Source organism: Acinonyx jubatus, chromosome B3 (assembly GCF_027475565.1).
Source record: "Acinonyx jubatus isolate Ajub_Pintada_27869175 chromosome B3, VMU_Ajub_asm_v1.0, whole genome shotgun sequence".
NCBI lineage: Eukaryota > Metazoa > Chordata > Mammalia > Carnivora > Felidae > Acinonyx > Acinonyx jubatus.
In genome coordinates, this window is record NC_069386.1 from 106,526,068 (window position 1) to 106,547,770 (window position 21,703).

The 21,703-nt window shown below is 40.4% G+C and overlaps 1 protein-coding gene across 6 annotated transcripts in view; it reads left to right on the forward strand.

The window, feature by feature from the left end:
* The window catches only part of SYT16 (synaptotagmin 16), a 249,390-nt gene that overhangs the window by 219,238 nt on the left and 8,449 nt on the right, over positions 1–21,703 (forward strand). For 3 of the 6 annotated variants that reach the window (XM_053224529.1, XM_053224528.1, XM_053224527.1), the window contains 4 exons: positions 4,329–4,585; positions 9,832–10,272; positions 12,871–12,984; positions 13,105–13,294. In XM_053224529.1, coding sequence (XP_053080504.1) covers positions 4,329–4,585; positions 9,832–10,272; positions 12,871–12,984; positions 13,105–13,294 — 1,002 coding nt within the window. The remainder of the gene's footprint in view (positions 1–4,328; positions 4,586–9,831; positions 10,273–12,870; positions 12,985–13,104; positions 13,295–21,703) is intronic. The other 3 variants (XM_015068123.3, XM_053224531.1, XM_053224530.1) reach the window with 1 other exon arrangement.

A 21,703-nucleotide genomic window follows, 5' to 3' on the forward strand; every position in this document is an offset into this window, starting at 1 on the left:
AAACCTTATTCTTCAGCAGAAATATAACAATTTGCTATCCACCATGTAATTTTACTTACTGATATGAACCACATAACATATTTTATTGCTATTCCTTTTAGCCCAAGGTAAGAGAAAAAATAAATGCGTGATGTAACCAAAGCATGGTAGTGGTAGCTACTGCCCTCCGTCATTTCCTTACTCCCTCTCTTGTTTTCTCTTTTGCTGGTGTTACATCACAGCCTTCCCCTCTTCCACCAGGAGGGCAAATGTTAGCTAATGAAAGTTAATAGCAGTTGATTCCCTGGGAGCAGCGTGTTGCATTCAAAAGCTAATGGCCCCATTTCCCAGAAGCCCAAATGTCTAGTTTCTGATTTATACAAATGGCTCCTTTTCTGAGAGTTCTGACAAACATTCCAAACTTACCCTTTCTGGAATTAGCAATAACCTCAGTTATAACTGGGGATTCTGAAATTTTTGACAGATAATGACAGAAAAGATAAAATTACTTTCGCTATTGGAGGGAGGGAAAAGCACACCGCATTGGATAATGCAGTAAATTATTTGTAGATTTTGAAGAAAATCAGGATTTTCATAGGAAGGGATAACTGCATGCTAAATTTTAGGTTATCAAATGCCATGGAAATGTTAATGTAATTTTTATTGCATGATGTTTTTTTCTGTGTCACTTCTTTTTGTTCATCTTTAGATCAGTGAATTATTTTCCAGCAAGAAAGAATAAGGAAGAGATTAAGCATTCATCCCAGAGAAGATTTGTGCATTTCTTGTCTGTTCTGCATCTACTTAGCTTTTTTTTACTCTACCTTTTTTATTTAAAAAAAATTTTTTTAATGTTCATTTATTTTTGAGAGAGAGACAGAGTGAGCAGAGGAGGGGCAGAGAGAGAAGGAGACACAGAATCCAAAGCACACTCCAGGCTCTGAGCTGTCAGCACAGAGCCCAATGTGGGGCTCGCGGGGCTTGAACCTACAAACCGTGAGAACATGACCTGAGCTGAAGTTGGAGGCTTAACAGACTGAGCCACCCAGATGTCCCTTTCACTCTACCTTAAACATGATTTTCTAAGATAAAATTTAATTGTAGACAATTCTTACACTTTAAAAATATGTTCAACCAGTGAAAGTAAAGATTTCATGTTTCAAGTGAGGTTCTTTATTCTAGATGGAATAGTGAGGTTATTAGAACCAAGAAAATGCTATCTTCATGTTCCTGGCACGTTCTCTCTTGTTTCACTTATCTGACTTAGTGTGGTACATTGATTGACACTGTCTCCCCAGTAATGTCAAAGAGGGTTTACGTGAAGTGATCCACCTCGGATCTGAGATAGATAGATAGATAGATAGATAGATAGATATCTCAAGGTGATATTGGGGTGCCTGGCTGGTTTAATCAGAGCATGCAGCTCTTGATCTCGGGGTCATGAGTTCAAGCCCCACATGGGGGTAGAGTTTATATAAGAATAATTTTTTTTAAGGTGATATCAGGGTGATATATATATCAAGAGATTTATTGCAAAGAATTGGCCTATGCTATTACTGAAGCTGGCTAGAGAAATATAGAGCTCTGAAATCCACAGGTGAAATTTCTCTGTGTCCAGAGAGGCCTCAGTTCTCCTCTTAAGGCTTATGTAGGATAATCTCCATTACTTAAAGTCAACTGCTTAAGGGCTTTAGTCACATCTATAAAATACTTCCATAGTATCACCTCAATTAATGTTTGATTAATTAATTGAAGCCTATAGCTTGGCCAAGTTGACACATAAAATTGACCATCATCGTAGATGGTGAGAAAAAGTATTTGTTTGTGTGTGGGTGGTGGTGGGAGGGAAGGGTTTGGGAGTATAAAATAAAGTAACTGGATAATAGGGTTATGCCATGGCAAGGTGGGATATGGATTAAAAAGTGCAAAAAAGTTTTCTGCTAAAATAAATATGGTTTATGTGACATAATTATGGCCTATAATTTCTAGGAAGCTAGGACACATTTCTCTGACAACAGGCAATTACTTTCCTGTATGTGTTTAAGGTGACATGATCTTCCTTAACTTACAGGATGGGAAGATGGCTTTATGTGATGGTGAATCCTCTTTCTTTCTCCTTCTCCTTGTGACTTGTACCCTAGCTTTGCTTTTCTAATTCAGTCCTTGCTTGTCTGTCAAAAAAATGGTTTGTTACATTAATATGGTTCTTATGTTTTTCGGTTATGAATAGCTTTTCAAGGTTTAATGTAGCTTTTGAAAATTCCCTTATTACTGATCTAGGTATTATCACTGTAGGAGTTAAAGTCATGAGACAGTTTTATAGGGGTAATTTCTTGGCAAAGTTAGACTTTGTGCTGAAATCCTGCTGGGTGCTACACACGTTGATGGATGACCCACTGTTTAATAGGACATTTTAGTGTTCATGTATATGAGGAATGGATGTGCTAATTAGAGCCTTAGAAGAAAATTCTGCTTTATGTTGTAGGATTTTGCATATGGAGTATCTCTCGTTCTGTCATTTTCTGTGGCCTTTTTAAAGTGTGTTTGCCAAATAACTGAGTGTGTGAATGTAAAAATGTTATGGTGTCCTGTGAAAGTGTTTCCAAGGGACTGCACTGAATTATTAAGAATAACAAGGCAGATAGGGGAACTTCTCAGTGGATTGCCATGGTGTTGCAAAATCCCAAATCAGGAGTCTGAAGTTGGGCTCTGAGTACCAAGACCACCTAAAGATGTTTTTGTATAGTCTGCATAGGGTGATAATATAATTTTAAGTTTGCATGTTTACTGCAGGTGAGTCATAAACTGTCTGGTAAACTACTGTCACCACCAGTCCATATTGCTGCACACCTGGATGCTTCAATTATTTGTTACCTGCCTAGCCTGGAAAGTCGTTTGAGGGTTTAGTGAAACCCACTGGTGGATAAAGACTAGAACGTATTTGTATGTGGCTTAGTACCTTCAAGGAGCTTATATTCTCACTGAGGCTTTAAGACCAACAGCTGAAACGATTGCTACCACACCACGTGTAAATGAGAGCTGAATTTATCATCTCTACTTTGTCATCCCACTCACTCATCCCATCTCTATCTCTAATTTTCTCTTATCCTGGGATTGTGGCTTCTGGAGGAGATTGGAGACCAAAGAGAGAATACGTCATTGAGAGGAAAGTCAGGGTGAAAACTATTGCTTTGGAAGACTCTGCCAGTTTTTCCTTACTGTCCCAAGGTAACCTAGACTTTAAAGAAGAGGAAGGGGATGCACAGATGATGCAGGGCTGAAAGAGAAAACAGAATAACACCAAGGTCAGGGGAAAACACTGAGTCCAAGGAGTCAGGGAAGATTCAGGAGTTATTGGACTTTGGATGGAAAGGAAAGATGAGAGGAGAGGGGGTTTGGGGACCATCGTGAAAAGAAATACACAACTTGTGTTTTCATGATGAGCCCATGAGGCCACAGGTGACAGCAAGGTGGGAGGCAATAGAAAATTGGGATTTATAGGGTTGGAAGAGGCTAGTTTGGGTCAGACAAGCAAGCAAGGCTACTATTTATCGAAAACCTAGTGGCTGCCAGGTGGATATTATTTCATGTGCCCACATGACTCTGTGATGGCTCTTATCATCATTTTATAGATAAGAAAACAAAAGTTTGGACAGTCCAAATATTGTGTAAATTCTTAACACAGAGCTAGGTTTTAAACACAGATCATCTGAATCCAAGTCCAGTGTTCCATGGATCAAGTAAAGAATTTTTTACTTGAGAGAACCACTGAAGCCTTTCAAGGAGAGGGTAAGATGGTGAATGTGGAAGAGAGAAAGAAGAATCCTAGAGTCAGGAGACAGTATGATCTCCATAGTAGATTGTTGTTCACGCTTTCTAGATCCATCCCCAAAGTCTTGTGTTCATTAGCTCCGACAAAATGCCAATGTGTTTTTTTTTTAATATAAGCACACATCCTTTATATTCATATTGTTAGAAAGTATTAAACCTTTGTATATTCCATGTAATGAACTAATGGTCTTTTTGGTTATCTAGACCAAGTTTATCCACTCTGTGGATAGAATTATGTTTCTGTAGGTGTTATTTGATGGGTTTTGTTTTTGAGATTTTTTTTTACTTAGAGAGAGAGAGAAAGAGAGAGAATCTTAAGCAGGCTCCACACCCAGCATTGAGCCTGACATGGGGCTTGATCTCACGACCTTGAAATCATGAACTGAGCCTGGTGACTGAGCCACCCAGTGCCTCTGTTTTTGAGATCTTGATTTGTGTTGTTGCTACTGCTCAACTTCTCTAGGTAAAAGGTGTAAAATAATAATACATTTGAAATAGTCTCCTTATTGCACATTTAGGTTTGGATGGAGCCAGCCAACCAAACTATTCTGAGACTCCGTCTTATGGTGAAGATGATCCCATCTCTGCCCACTCACAGTCCCCATGTGAGGTGGGAAACACCAGGCACCAGGGTGCATCTCCCCAAGAGACCAGTGTGCCTCGCAGCCTTAGTCGCCAGTCCACAGAAGGCAGCTTGGAATTGGAGACAGCTTTTAATAACCGGGGATTTGAAGACTCCTATGCTACTGACAGCAGCTCCATGTGGAGTCCAGAGGCAAGTTATTTGTTTTCCATTCTTTCTTTGCTTGAGTATTGGGTGCTCTCTAGTGAGTTCTTGCTTTCCTCTTCCTGCTCATGTCTTAAGAAAAAAATTTCTCCAGAAAGGAAGCAATGCCTTGAAAAACAAAGACCTAAAGAGCCTTTATTTATAAGAAATAAAAATTTTTCAGGTGACTAAGTCACAGCTCCTATGTATACCAATAAAAGAATCGTAAATAAATCTCTATCAAAGTGGGGGAAAAAAAGAAGAGTGGCAGAATGGACCCAGCAGCAATCAGGCTTCTTGTTTATATAAAAGATTTTTTAGTTCTTTAGAGAAGACTGGTTTATTTCCTTCATGGTTTCAATTAAGTGGAGTCGATTTTTATTTACCCCAATCTTGAGTTATAATTATTTGAATATGAGAATTACTTGAAAATTAAACTAAAATACAGTGGCCCTCCAAATGAAATGATGCAAAATATGATGAATATCTTGCAGTATAAGTATGTTTGTTAGATTTGCATTGAATTCAAGATCTAGGAGATGGCATTAGTTTGTGATGACCCTCTGGCCATTGACTTTGCTTTTTAGAATAAGCCTCTGATAAAAGATGCACCTTCTAAATTTATTTTTTAATTAAAACTTACTCCAGAATATTCCTAACCACCCAGAAGTATGATTGGAGGTGATTATTACAGACACTACCATTTATTGAGCAATTACTATGTGCCAGGCACTGTGATAAAGATTTTACAAACATTATCGTATAGGCATTTATAGTTATTCTTTATTAGCTAGATGTCTTTTATTATGATTCTATAACATTAGGAGATATTAAATAATAATGTCTACTGCCTACTTTGAAATTAATTTTGATGAAATATGTAATATATGTATATAAAATATTCATATAATTTGTGGGGCAAGAGGAAGGAGAAAAGTGAATGGATTTTGTTAACATCGGTCTGCTTGAGAAAATAACCAGGTGGAAGCTCTTAGAAGGACCTGGACTGTCATACACACCAGATGCTCATCAAGGAGAAGGAAAAAAAATCACAGAAAATAATGTTCCAAAGTCTTATAGTTGATGCACTGGGGTGTATAGAGACAGCATAAGGAGGTGTGTGTGTGTGTGTGTGTGTGTGTGTGCCCACATGTTGGTGTCATAGCTGAGGATGAGAAACAGTAACACAGATACATGGTTTGTGGCTTGTCAAGGGCATTCCTACATATAGAGACACCCAAAGCTATTAACCGTTTAAGTTTTGGGAAAAATTTATGCTTCCCAGTTGATTTGCAGCTGACAAGTCCTATCAAATCCCACACAATAACATTGAATGTTTAAAAATATTCTTTTTGGATTCTCACACAAAAACAAAACAGAAACCGTTTACCTGCCTATTGATACTCTGTCCTCTTGATAATTGCTCCCTCAGGCTTGGAATTGCCAGGTAACCTCCCATCTGCCTGACTCACAGAGCTGTAATAGAAGACTTGGTGTTGAGAGCACTAAATGTTCTCAGACTCCAAAAATACCCAGACATCTCTATGTGCTCCATTCAACCTCCTATCTATTTTGAGACAAAAACTGTAATTTGGTGCTCCTACAGTAGAACCTCAGATGCGGCTCGGAGGCAGTTCCTGTAACTGCCTGCTTTGCAGGCTTAGCTTGCCTTTTAAGAATTGATTTATTTGCCTCTTAACTGTATTAAGAACCCAGTCTTCCCCTGTGTATCTGGCATCGGGAACATATTGCAGGTCTGTTTACTTTGGGCCACACAGATGACATCAACACTATCTTACTAAAACACAAAGGCTTTCAATTTGATAGAAAATCTTTAAACCTACGAGGGTTTTGACAACGTGGCACAAGTATTCCCATCTTAGAGAAAAATCAGGATCTTAGAGCTAAAGGAATCATTTCTTTTGCCTTAGAAGGAAACCAGTCATACAGTGTGACTACCCTTTAGGCTGATGGATTTTTGAGCACCGCTCTTCTCTGCTGGAAAAGGCCGTCAACTTTTTCCTGCAGACCCAAGGCTTGGCAGGGAAGACAATGGACGGGTGGCTGGTGATTTTGAGCACACAGGGAGGCAGGTGTCCCACTTTTCATCTCTGCTTTCTACTGATTAACTGGTTGGCCTTGAGAAGTTAATTAAAATCTGCCAAATGGGGATAAAAATGAAGAGATTTTTACCTTGCAGGAAGGTCAGATGGATTAGTGGTATTAACAGTACCCGCATGAGGAGAGCCTTTAGTTGCCTGGTGATAGGTAAAGTGTGTTGAAATAATTAATTGCTATAAAAATACCAGCCTTCACAAATCTTTGTTTCAGATCAACCCAGGAAGGGGCCACAGAGCCCAGTTTCCCTGTGCCACAGCTCAGATCGTCCCCGTCCAGAGCCTGGCTAGGGCCTACAGCTCTGTTTTATGCAGGGTTCTTAGGAGAGTTGTTTCAGAGACCTTCAAAGGGCTTAGCACAGACCTGCAGGTGGAGTGAGCATTTGTCTGAATAGATAGCCCGATGGATAAGTGGAGAGATAAGTCACTGATTAGAATATTTTTACCTTGGCATTGAAGTTGCTGACAACTTCTGCTAACTATTATGAAGGGCAGGGACCTAAAAGGATGTGAAATTCAAAGTAGTATGTGTTTCCATCTCTCCTTTTACTCCCGCCTCACCCCACACACTTACTACAAATATAAATAGCTGTGGTGAGAGGCTTGGGGGGGGCGGGTAGAAGGGAGTCATCATGGTTCAGTCTAAGGTTTGGGAGTTTGAGCATTAATACTGGTAAATCCTGCATAGCCTTGGTAGGGCATATGATGTTGGGAGCAGTGAGTGGGTTATTTAGTCTTTCTAAGCCTTAAGTTTCCTCCCCCCACAAAATGAAGAAGATATTAAAATTCCTACCTTGCTAGGTTAATGTGAATATTTTAAAAGATAACATTTCTTAGGTAGAATCCCAAAAAGCAGAGCCTGTTTTGTCAGGATGTACAATCCCTGAGAACAAGAGTGAGGGACAAGGCAGGGAATGAAGCAGGGTAGAAGGGAGAGCCAGTATAAGAATGTGTAATCAAGTTGGCCACCACTAAGTGTGGCTCATGGCTTGATCTTGTGGGACTGCAAGAAGCTGTGCTAACTCATCTCAGGACATCTGTCCAAGGGGACACAAGTTGGGCATTAACCTCCACGACACTCTGGACTTTATATACATGAATGCCATGCAGCATTCTGTAAATTCCAATCCTTGACATCAATAGAGGCCTGTGGTGGGAGTTGAGAGTTGCATTGCCTGGACAAGCGGTAAGACTTTGTTGGGCTGTGCCAGGCTGAAGCTACTTAGAGCCCAACAGTCTGTGCCTGTTGGAAAGCTGCAACAAAGGGTGAGGCCGAGAAGGTCTGAAGTGCCTGAAAGTGGGCTTTTGCAGACCATAAAGTGTTTAGCATGGTACCTGGCACAAGAGACAGCTTAGTAGATGTTAGCCCTGATTACTTCTGATCCAGCAAGCAATATAGAGATGATCAAGAGGAGGCTAAAATAGATGGGAGTTTTAACAGAAGACTGTGACTTGATTTCTGAGTTAGCCTAACTCCTTGGAGACTTGCTTCTAATATTAAATCTACACTAGTCAGTTGTATTCAGAAGTCTCTATAGCAACCACTTTTATCACTTGAAACTAAGTACCTCTGAATAGAAGCACTCTCACATGAATGCATGCTAGGAAAGAATATAAGGAGCTTCCCTTATTTTGCAAAAGCCTAAATTTTCTTGGTAGACGAATGTGCATTTTAAAAGAGAAGACATTTATTCCATGTCTCCTGTTTGTCAAGTCCTTTAATTTTCACAACAATCCTGTAATTGGTTTCATCCCCCATTTTACTGTTGAAGAAAGCCACAAGTGGAAAGATTAAATACCTTGTCCAATGTCATAGAGAGAGTAAGTGGTAGACCTGGGTCGCCTAAAGATGTCTCATTCCAGTGAACTGTGCACTTTCACCTCGACTCTGTGGGGAAGTTTTGATGATGAATGCACATTTTTGAGGTGCTTTATCATATATTTTAAAATAGTCTTTAGATTATCAAAGTCTGGTGTTCAGTCACATAAATAAGAATCGGTTCTGATTTATAATAAGAATCAGGCCAAAGTTTAGTTATGAGTAAGTATCATGCCTTCATAGAAAAAAATCAAATTATGTTGACATTCTTTATAGTTTGTTGGAGACTACTTCATTATAATCAGCTCAGTTCAGTGTTCTCAGTGAGGTCATCAGATCTGACTGGCTATGGGTGAATTGTTGTCGAAGGGTGATATTGTATAATGAGGGGGGCCATGTTTGAAAACAGGTATCATCAGTCCATTGATGGGAATAGGTATTTATGGAGTCTGGTCTGAGCCAGGTGTTTTTCCATATCTCTTAAAATCTCGCTGTAACACTCCATCAAATAGGCATCTTAATGCTCATTTTTCAGCTAAAGCACAGAGAGGGTGGCCTATTTGGCCAGGGTCAAAAAGCCAGTCCATGGTAGAGTTATGATTTCAACCCGAGTTCTGTCTCCACATCTGGTATTGCTGTTTGCTAAGTGGCTGCTGAGGATGCCCTCCTAAACCCTCAGTACTCAGAGTGTGGTTTGAGGCCAGTGGTGACATCCTTGTGACCTGAGAAATGCAGAGCCTCAGGCCCCACCCCAGTCCTACAGAATCAGAAACTCTGAGTGACTCAAGTCCACACAAATGTTTGAGAAGCTCTACCCTAGACATTTTCTCCCATGTAGCTGGAAAATCTACTGAAGAATCACCTGTCTGTGACCCCCATTAGGATTCTCATCTGCAGGAAGTCCTGGCTCTTGGAGCACAGGCCCAGGCTCAACCATTTTTCCTGGGAACTCCAGAAAAAGTTCTCTCTTGGAAGCTGTATAGGTGACTAATTTTAGACTTTAGACCTCGGTTTCAATGATAGTGGTCAGGTGTGCTTTTTGAGAGTGTATATGACAACACTTTGTAAAATATAAAAGCTTTGTTCATTCATTCCAAAAGCATTCGTGAAGATTCACCTTATGCCAGGCGCTGTACCCCCAAAGAATTTACAATCTAAGGGAGATGTACACCAGTAAACAGACCCTTCTAGTGAACAGGGATGTGTGCTAGCAGTCAAAAAGTACAGTGTTCTGATGGAGCACAGAGGAACTCTATCTCACCAAAATGTATTTGGGCATTATCATTTCCATTCCTAATCTCTTCCTCTATCTGCAACAGGAACAGGATGGGGCCAATTTTCAGGTGCCGACTGGGGCCCTGGAGCCCATCTCAAAATGTGGTGACTTGGATGTCATCTTTGAATATAAAGGTTCCAGCCAGAAGCTCACAGTGACCATTGTGAGAGCGCAGGGCCTCCCAGATAAGGACCGAAGTGGTGTCAACTCCTGGCAAGTTCACGTAGTTCTGCTGCCCAGTAAGAAACAGAGGGGAAGGACAAGCATACAGAGAGGCCCCAACCCTGTTTTTAAGGAGAAGGTCACTTTCACCAAGCTGGAGCCCAGAGATGTGGCTGCCTGTGCTATCCGCTTCCGCCTGTATGCTGCCCGCAAGATGACCCGTGAGAGAATGATGGGAGAGAAGCTGTTCCATCTCAGCCACCTGAACCCAGAAGGGGAAATGAAAGTGACTCTGGTTCTGGAGCCAAGAAGCAATATCAGTGTGAGTATGTTAAATGGTGCTGCTAATGATGCGGTATGTTCAAGGATCTGGAATTGTCAGCTCTTGATTTAGTACATTCAGCCTGTGAATTCAAACACCTTAATTTAATTTTCCATTTGGCTCTCCTCATCCTTGTAAGCCATGATTTGCACTTCATGGTACAATGGGTTTTTTGTGCCCATCTTCCCTATAAGCTGATGGATGTATTCCCTGTCCATTTCTGGAAATGACAGCAACAGTGTGGGGGAAGGGCTTAACCTGTGAATAACTGACCTGTAGTCTGACGATGCTCCTCCTTTCCCACCCTTAATGTGCATTGTGATGAATCTCAGAGATGGGACTTTCAAGGGGAGCTCCTTAACGTGTGTTTGAGTAGGCTACAACAGTAGCCCTGATGTCCAGCCACTTCTAAGACCTGCCATTCATATGACTGGCCTCCTCCCACGTATCTTATCCTCTGCATCCCTGCTGGGGTCTTGAGGAAGGACAGTGTGGTGTGTATGTCTACAAGATGGAAAACCCACTATTGATGGGGGTTAAGTGTCATCTAGTATGTAGGCCTTTGAAAAACCATGTAAAAAGATCACATAGCAATCTTGGGCTCTTGGGCCAATCCGTCATCCATTCAAAAATGTTTACTGAGTGCTTACTATGTCCAGTACTGTATAGGCAGAAGGGATGTAGGAAAGAACAAAATGGGTGATGCCTCTGCCCTCAAGAGCTTCCTGACTGGTAGAGGAGGGGAAACAATAGCAGACTAGGTGCACAAAGGGAGAGAGAGAGTGATAGAGTTTGCTGTTGGTTTAGAAGGGTCAGAGAATGTGTCTTTGAAGTGGTGATCAAACACAGAACAAGACTGGTGACATGTGGATAAGCAAGGGTTCCAGACAGAGGGAATGGCACATGCAGGCATCAAGAAGCGGGAAGGAGCTTGTTCTCAGGATGAGGAAAGGAGCCAGAAAGTCTGGAGTATAGTGATGGGAGACCCACCCACTTAAATTTTTAATAGATGTCTCAAAATTAATATCTCCAGACTTGTCTCCCTAAATCTATTCTACCTGAAGCCTTCCCATCTTGGCTAAAGGAAATTTCATTCTTTTAGTTGTGAAAACCTTCGAAGTCATTTGTGACTTCTCTCCTTTCCACCTGAAATCCCATTGACTCTATCTTCAAACTATAACCAGAACCTAACTCTGCTGCATTACTGAAATGACCTCCTAGTGGCCTTCCTGCTTTGCCCCTTATAGACTATTCCCAAAACAGGGGCCAAATGAGCCTTTTAAAACATAAGCCAGATCATGTCTCATTTCTGCTTAAGTCCCTCTTTTTTCGTAAACTCTGAGCAAAGTATATCTGAAACCATGGAAAACAGAAGCCAGAGGAGGTCAGAAGGAACATGCACTTGAAGGCATGAGAATAGGTATGATCACACCCCTACTTCTCTGTGCCAGGCCCTGTGCTGGGGCCACAGAGTTGAGTGGGGAAGATGTGCCCATGTGAAAGAACTTTAAGGTAAAAATTCTTCCATTCATCAGTTACTTGTTGAACATGTTTACATGTCAGACATTGGTCTATGCACCAGACTGAGTGATTTGTAAGGATTCAAAATGTGATGCGAGAGGCAAGCTCTGTAGTGATAGGTGCCTTGGTGGATGCTTCTGTAGAGACACAGAGGAGGGGCGATCCTTACCCCAGACTAAGCAAATATGTCGCTGTTGGATTATCATAAACCAGACAGCTGGGGCTATATGGTACCTATCAAAACCAGCTAGCCCTATAGTTTACAAATTGTGTTTCTTGAAAGCCCAGGGCTCTACCATGGCCTGGCAAATAGGATATTTTCCTACAGATGTGAAGAGTACTTCATTCCTTTTAACGTATTTTGTTTTGGGGTTTTGCTAAGAAGTTTTAGGAAATGATTTAAGATGTTGAGAAGAAATTGTGAGCTAAGTCTGATGCAGTGGTTTCTGGTGGAGGTGTTGGTGGTTCTGGGAGGCTGGCTCTCTTGCCCTCACAGTGCCATTGCCCACTGCATGCTTCTTGAGTGAGAGTCAACATCCTGGCCTACTTTGCTCTTCTCCTCCCTATATGTCTGGTGTATAAATGTGGGTACTTTGGAAAAGCATGTGTGTGAATAAACAGGACCGAAAGCATAGTCTCTCCCCTAGGCTCACCTGGTGCGTGCAATGTCTCTGAGATCCACAGTCAATGCATTGGCTTTTTTTACGAAGCAGTCATAAAAGTGCTCATTTTCAATGTAATTCATTTCCTCAGGGGGAAAAATGTAGCATCTGGCATATTGCTGACAACCCTAGGAAGCAGAACTAGGGGCCAAATATTCTATGTGGTAGTAGACAGTAGTGGTCATTTCTTTTTCTAGTGAAGACAAAGTGCCTCCTGTATTGCTACATTCATCAGGAAGCTGCAGAGAACAGAAACAAAACTCATGCCTAGAGTGGATGGGTTCCATAGAAACATTCAAGCACAAATTACACAGGAGGGAATTTTGGTCTATATTAAATGTATTATTAGCTCTTCACATATCTTAGAGGGTTTGATTTACACTGGTAATAACATCTTTGTCCGTTTTGTCTTTAGAGAGGAAATATTGAATGGAGACGGCTCTTGAAGCAACTATGTCAGCTAATAATGCAGGGAATCTCATCCATGACTGCGCTCCCCAGGCCCATTATCATTCACACCAAGTGCGCCGTTAGTAATCTTTGGCAGCAGTTGAGATTGGGCCGCCATTTCACCAAACATAATATCGGCTTTCTGTAAGAGAGTAGTACAGCGTGGGCCAATGGACTCTTTGTTTTTCTTCCCCTCCAGAGTGGAGAGTCTCCGCTCAGCCCATCTGCAGTTTCTCACAGTGATAGTGCTTCATCCACGCAGTCGCTGTCTCATGGAGGGGCGCCAGAGCTGTTGGTGGGGCTGTCCTACAATGCCACAACGGGGCGATTATCTGTGCAAATGATCAAAGGCAGCCATTTCCGAAACCTCGCTGTTAATAGAGCGCCTGGTAAGTGCATGTCTGTACCCCCAGCTCTGGGCCTTCCAGAGGCAAGTAGAAGGCTGTGTTTGCTTTGGTGTTAATTCTTCAACTTTTGCAGAGAAATTATCCTGGTATGACTTAGACATTTTTTTACAAAGTGATACCTCTGGATATTGAAAATGCATTTCTATCTCATTAAATCGAAGGCTTCTTTGATATCTGGATATATCTTGATGCAAAATAGGCTGGCCTCTACATGTATATTGTCAAAGGGAAAAAAGTGGTATGTTTTCAGCAACATAATGTGTATGGGCAATTAAAATCTGCTAATAGGCTCTAGGCCTGCGAATACCTTAAAGAGGCAGAGCATAGGCTTTGGAGTGAGGCAGATCTGGGGTCAAATTCCAGCTCTATCCACTTACCCATTGGCTTTGCTATGATGCAGTACAATTTAATTCTTTTTTCTGAATCTCAGTAGACTCATCTGGAACAAAGGGCTATTAATAGTACCTTCCTCGTGGGTTGTTTTGGGGTTTAAATAAAATGATCTCTACGAAGCAGTTAGCAAAGTGCCTAACACAGTGAGCATACAAGAAATGTTAGTGGTTATGATGTTGACAGAGGAGGAGGTGGACGAGAAGGATTTTGGGCAATACAAGTCTGACTTACCAAGAGAACTACCATTTTGGAGATTACCACTGGAAAGAGGGGCTCAAGACACTCCCATAGCCGAAGTCCTGGGTTTAGAAAGCCAGAATAAAAATACTGCTGGAAACAGCCACAACTGCCTATCAGTACCCAAGAAGTTGGAGATTGAGCATTGGAATAATGCTGCTAAAAATTAGCTCTCTTTTCATGATTGTCAGCAAAAATAGCTTAAAAGAGGCCAGGAAGATGGTTTCTGCCTCACTTCTGCCCTCTAGATCTCATGCAAATACATATAACCAGAGGAACCTAATTTGTGTCTAGAATTCTAAGCCGCTAGAGAGTCTGAAAAATGTTGTTGAATTTCCAGCCTTTCAAGTTCAGAGGGTAAACTAGAAGGAGTAGAGTGGACGGCTAGTGAGCCTGTCTGCCCCAGGGACTGGTGTCTTACTGAAATAAGGATGAAGTGGATAACAGCGTGGGAGACTGCAGGAGTCAGTCGATGGACTCTAGCCTCACATGTGAGCATTAGGTGAGGAGCCAGCCAAGCTGGTAGAAAAGGGTCAGCTTCTGTAGCCAAATCTAGGCTCCTAGTCTTCTTAGTCTTTACCTGTGCTGCAGCTTTTAGTCAGTCTGTATTAAACACCATTAGAACAAGCTACTAAGGAAAATCCAGTCCTCTGGACCACAAGAGAACAGGTCCTTAGGCCATATTTTGTGATGATGCTCCTAGCCACATGAAAGTCATTTAAAAATGCATCATAGGTGCTGATTATTAGTTGCACAGCTAGTCTCTTTGCTAGACACAACTTTTCTTTTAATAGTTCTATCTGGGTTTACTGCTTTTCCTTTAGAGCTTTTGCCAGTTTCTTTCCCTATCCTCCTGAAATTTGGTGAGATCTGGACAATTACTTGGGAAGAACATGGTGGAGCTGCAGAGAATGATGGGGAAGTGAATCACACAGTTATAACCTTTTCCAGTCCATGCTGGGAAGCTTTCAGCTGTGCAGAGGGTAGCAGTATGGTGGCAGAGAAAGCATCAGCTGGAGGCTAACAAACTAAGGAGTGAATTCAGGCTCAGCCACTTACTAGCTGGGAGTTATTAAACTATCCTGAATCTCAGTTTCCTCATCTGTAAAATGGGATTGTAATCATATACACTTTCTAGGTAGAAATACTACATAGAAAGCTGTGATGTTGAGGATGGTACTATGTATCATTATACATTTCTCTATAAAAGAAAACATGCCAGAGAGGAAATTCTTATAACAAATATTTAAAACTGAATCGGGAAAAAAAAAGGCAAGTCCTAATTTAGAAACTGATCTTATTCCAGGAGTTTAAGTCAGTTTGGCATTTCCTACATGATTTTTCATAGACATGGTGTCACAATTTAATTTAAACCCTAACTAACATGCTGCATCTTTTTAACCAAAGTAATAGGAGACAATGTTGCTGTGACACTATTCATTAAACCAGAAACCCAGTAGTGAAGACAAAAGGTTTTTTATGTAGAATGCTGGTACTTGAGGAAAAGCCTGTTTCATTAGGAGGGGTTGAGAAAGTAGAAGGTTCCTTTGTGGAGATTGTAAAAGGGATCTCTTGGTACTTTCAAGGGCTTCAGATGTTGATGGCACTGGTTCTTCATGATGTCTCACTTTATTATGCCACACACTACTTTGGCAGTCATCAGGCAAGCTTAGGCTACATTTTTAGTTCCCATATGGAAGAAAATAAGAGAGAGAACAGGAGTTTTATGAGACAATTGAGCAAAGTTGGAACAAAGGGAGAGAAAAGAGGATGCAAGCTGGGGGTGGAGGGTGGCCGAGGGAGAGTGCCAAGTGCGCTGTCCCCACAAGGCAGAGGGAGGGCGGGAGGTGCCACCAGAGCCCTGCATCAGAGGTCAGAGTCTGCCAGGAGGTGCTGCCTGCCAGGGCAGAGGCATGTGTGGGAATACTTGTGTGAGGGTCCTAAAACCCTGTGCGTGAGACTTTGGACTCAGGACAGTTCCCTCTTCCAAAAAGAGGGAGCCTCAACCCTGCTTTACAGACTAGCTGTGATAATCGAAGAATGGTCCTCCAGGAAGCCTGAAAGAGAAGAGGTTGAGCCTGAATATTGGGAGCTTTTCTTCTCTGAATACTGAAGTTTCTAAATACTGCTGGAAGCTGGGAGAAAGACTGGGATTTAAAAGTGAGAATCTTTTGCCTCAAAATATATCATGAAACAAAAGATAACTTTGAACTTGCCAACTTGATCCAGTTGATGACTGTTAAGATATTTTAAACTTTCTTCCTAAGCAACATAGAGGAAAGATGGGCAAATAGTAGATGAATGTCCTCTTCTCTATTGGGGCCTTAGAAGAAATAAACCACTGAAACTTAAGGCTCCCTTCTCAACTTCTGAGGTAAATCCTTGAGGGAGAGAAGTCAGAGAGGCAGGTTTTGCTTTCATGGGCAGGAGCTAGTGAGAGTATTCTTAGGTGTGAGTCTTCATGACACCTGCTAGAATGGCTGAAAGTAGTGTGGATTCCACTAAGTGCTGCTGAGGATGTGGAGAATACTTTCTTCGTGGGAATGGAGCAACCACTTTGGGAAAAGTCCTGGAAGTTTCTTACACAACTAAATTTGCACTGAAAATCCAACAGTTCTATGTTTGGGCATTTACCCATACATTAAAAAAGAAGGAGAAGGAGAGGGAGAGGGAGAGAAGAGAGGAGAGAAGAGAGGAGAGAAGAGAGAAGAGAGAAGACCTGGACAAGAATGTTTAGAGCAGATTCATTCATAATGATGAAAACTGCAAAGAGCCCTCATGTCCACATGCATGAATAAACAAGTTAAGATATATTTATATAGTGGAATACTATTCAACAACTAAAGAAGAATGAAATTAACATGGGATCTCCAAAACATACTGGATACCTACTACATGATTCCATTTATGGGGAGTTCTAAAGTAGGCAAAACTAGGGGCACCTGGGTGGCTCAGTCAGTTAAGTGTCTGACTTCAGCTCAAGTCATGATCTCACGGTTCATGGTTCGAGCCCCTCACTGGGCTCTGTGCTGACAGCTCAGAGCCTGGAGCCCGCTTCGGATTCTGTGTCTCCCTCTCTCTCTGCCCCTCCCCTGCTCATGCTCTGTCTCTCTCTCTGTCAAAAATAAACATTAAAAGATTTTTTAAAAATTAAATAGGCAAAACTCATCTATAGTGAAAACAAAAAACAGAAGAGTGGTTGCCTGTCAAGATGAACTGGGCAGGGACGTGAAAGAATATTCCATGGTGATGGACATATTCTATATTTTGATGGGAGTATGGGTTAAATGGGTGTTTGCATTGGTCAGAATTTACTGGACGGTACTAAGCTTTGTTCATTTTACTGTGTGTAAATTGTACCTTAAAATAGAAAAAACAAAGTATTGAACTCTGGTTAGTTAAATGCATGCTGAAATGTTTAGGTACGGGTGAAGAGTAAGGATGAATATGGCTAAGATGGATTGATGGGTAGATAAATGCAGATATGTGAGAAAGAAAATTGTCTGAGTTTGGGCTACTACAACAAAAATACCGTAGACCAAGTGACTTCACAGAAATGTATTTTTCGCAGTTCTGGAGGCTGAAAAGTTCAAGATCAAAGTCCATCTGGCTCGGTTCCTGGTGAGAACCCCTCTGCCTACTTTGCAGACAGACACCTTCTTGCTGTATCCTCACATGGCAGAGAAAGAAATCATCTCTCTCATGTCTTTTCTTATAAGGGTACTATTCTCATTCATGAGGGATCCACCTTCATGACCTAATTACCTCCAAAGGTCACATATCCAAATACCATCACATTGGGGATTAAGGCTTCAGCATATGAATTTTGAGAGAATACACACATTCAGTCCATAACACAAATAAAGCAAAATATAACAAATGAAGATCCTGGGCATAATGTGTATGGGTGTCCATCGTACAAATATTTCAAATTTTCAGTGTATTTGAATATTCTACAATATTGGGCAGAAAGCCTAGTCTGGTCTGTAATAGTTCAGCTGGGTCAGGTGGGTCAAAATAAAATGTGAGCCTCAGCTTCTGCGTTTGGAATTACATTGTTTTTGGTTATGTTGATATCTCAAGGTCCAACCTTGTTCCCCTGACTCAACCTTGGACAGGATAGAGTACCAAGCACCTACACCTAAGGGCATCTTCTGTAACACCCTCCATAAACCACATCCATCCCAAGAGAAAGTATGTGGCTAAGGCACTGCTTGATTTCCAACGTTAACCTTTTCTCTGTTCATCCAATGGGTAGATGGATGGGTGGACAGGTAGAGCTAACTAGCTAGCTAGCTAGGTTTGTATATCTATATTTACATCTATCTATATATCTTTTTCTATCTTTCTGGAAAATGCCCATGTTATAAATTTATGTGTTTTTTTTCCAAATAATAGGTGGTCTACAGATGATAAAATGGGCTATTTGAAAATCACTGAAACTATCCCATAGACCTCTTCAGAAACAACATATTAATGAAGTAAGAACATGAACTAATCTTAACAGTGTGGCAAGAATCATGCCAGGCATTTTCAAGGCAATACTTCATTTAGGATGTGTGGCCAGTGTTCAAAAATATTGTCATTATTGCTGTTAAGGTAGTATAGGCTAGTCTGTAACCTGATGGTAAGGAATAGTCTCTACATCTGTGCATGGAGGATGGTCCAGGTGAAAAAAAGCAGTTTATAGCATCTGATGGACATAAGAAATCCTAATATGCATTTACAAATGATTTTGAAAAAGTTCCCATGGAGAATTAGAAACATTTGATTATCCTTCAAATTTGGCTTCATGGGAAAGCAATTCACTAACAATTTAGCAGCTCTGTGCTGCCTGCCACCTAATTACTGCATGGCCTCAACATTTGACTTAACCTCTCTGAATTTCATTTCCTTACCTATTAAATGAGGTTAACAAGCTGATGTTACTCATACAAGTGCTATGTTAAAAAATATATTAGCTATTCTGTTGTCAGGTTCTCTTTCTCCAACTTTATTTTCACTTTGTCTCCCTCTACAGTGCATTAGTGCATTGTGTATATGTGTGTATATAGACACACATATAATGGTTCTTGTCAAAAACTATCATTAAGATGTCCCCTCCAGTTAAAAACAAGTTCCCAGCCTCTCAGCATGTGCATGATTAGCCACATGTGATAATTACATCCCAAATGATAATACTTACAGCAGCAGCATATTAACCTTGTTAGGCACTCACAATAGCAGAGACTAGAGCAAAGAAAAACAAAAAAGCATAGCAAGCCGCCTCATGTCGAGTATGAAGAACACGTGGGATACGGGGGTGGGAGGGGGTAAGCTATACAAATGGAGTACAAGGGAAAAAGGACTAAATGAAAATAAACAGATATGGAGCATACCACCTTCTTTTAAAGTTCTGGTGCCAGTTTCAGCTAAATATAGTGTTTATTAGTAACCAGTATATGCTCAGAATTATGGCCAATTCAAATGAAGATTTATATGTGGCACTAACTTAGTGCATAGGTGATATTCCTTTACTTAATTCCCACGATAATATTTTTAAATTTTTAATGTTTCTTTCTGAGAGAGAGAGAGCGAGAGAGCGAGAAAGAGCAAGCAAGCAGGAGTGGAGGAGGGGCAGAGAGCGGGGGAGACACATAATGTGGAGCAGCCTCCAGGCTCTGAGCTGCCAGTAAAGAGCCGAATGAGAGGCTGGAACTCATGAACTGCGAGATCATGACCTGAGCCGAAGTTGGGTATTTAGCCGACTGAGCCACCCAGGTGCCCCTTTTAAAAAAAAATAAATAAATAATGTTTATTTATTTTTGAGAGAGAGTTTTTACATTTTTTAAAATGTTTGTTTATTTTTGAGAGAGAGAATTCCCACAATAATATTAAACTTAGTCAGAAAATGTAGACAGAAAAGCCACAAGGGGGAAATATGGTTACCATGGTATATGAATTATATCTCAATCAAACTGGGGTTTTTTGTTTATTTGTTTTTCATTGTTTTGTTTTTTTTAACCAAGTTACCTGCAGAAGAATGGCAGTAAGACTGAGGAAAGACTTCTCAACAGCAATGACAGAAGCCAGAGGACAAGGGGCTCTTCACTGTTTGAGTGAAGGAAAAATAAAGATATTTTCCACAAAGTTTGAAAGAGTTTGTCACTGAAATAACCACTAACTGACATATTTCAGGAAGAAAGAATTGAACTTAGAAGGAAATAGTGAACTTTAGGAGAGAATGATGAACAAAAATTGGTGAACATATAGGTAAATATCAGGATGTATAAACTGCAAAAAATAAAACAACAGGAAAATTACTAATATATTTGGAGTATAACAGCAAATGGAAATAAAAATCTAGGTAGAAATAACATGAAGGTTGAGAAGGGGAAGTAAAAATCAAATAATTCTAAGATCCTTATATTGCTTAGAGGAGGGTAAAAATATTGATTAATTTTAGATATTAAATCAAGGTACATGTTGAAATTTTAATCTAACTTTCAAATCAATAGAGGGAGTAAATTAGAATAAAGATAATTCAGTGGTTCCAATAGAAACCAGAAAAGGATATTTAAAGGCATAGAAAGTGTAGAATAAAAAGCACAAACCAAAACTATAAAAATAAATCAAAAGATATGTGATATAATAAATGTAAAAGGACTACAATTGCTGTGTAAAAGATAGATATAACACCAGATTGTTTCTCTTGCTCCCAATCTCTCCCTGTTTCCCCTCTGCACATCTTGCCACTCACACTGTAGTTTATGTTGGGCCCATCTAGCCTCATAATGTATAAGGAAAAAAAATACTAATTACTAACACACTGAACTTGGCTCAAGAATACAAGAAGGATTTAACATTACGAAAATATGCTTGTGTAGTTCACCATATTAACTGATTTATGAAAAACCATTAGGATTCTTTCAAGAGGTACAAAAGAAGCTTTTGATAAAATGTGCTATCTATTATTGATAAAATTTCCTGAGGGGGCTCCCTTCAGGAAATCTAGTATAGACATCACAGGAAAAATGCTGAAATGGTCTGAGCTGTGTGTGCAAGAAAGGAGTGATTCTCATAAGGACGGTTGAACACATGCGCAAAACCCCTACTTTGCCATCTGCTAATGCCTAGACACATGCCTCTGGAGAGATGTGGCTCCCTTTTTCTTCTACCTTCCAGTCTCAGACAAGTAGCTTTCATTTGTGGGATCTTACTGGCAAAAGATTTAGGGAAGTGCAGTTTTAAGTTTTAAGCCCCTTTGGTACAGGAAAGTGCTTAGAATGGTGGAAACAGTGTTAAATATCAACAACTAATATGCAATATGGAAGAGAACTTGCTAAACCTTGATAGTGGGCATTTAAAGAAAATCTGCACTAAGTGTCATTCTTAATCCTGAAGTCCTTTATTAAAGTCAGGAACAAAATAAGGATTCCCACTGGCATCACTCTTACTCGATATTAGACTGGAGGCTCAAGGCAATTCAGTAGAATAAGAAAAAGAAATAAAAATTTAAAACATGAGAGGAAGAAACAAAGCTGCCATTATTTGTAAAAGTATGATTGTCTACATTAGGAAAATCTACAAACTTAAACTAATAAGTTTTTCATACAAAACCAATTATTTTCTAATACATCAAGAGCAGTTATAAAGTAGAGTTTTAAAACACTACTACCTATGACAGTAAGAAAATATCTAAGGTACCAAAGGATAACATTAACAAAAGACAAGAAAATTATGGAAAAAAAATACAAAACTTTTTGAAAGACACAAGAGAAC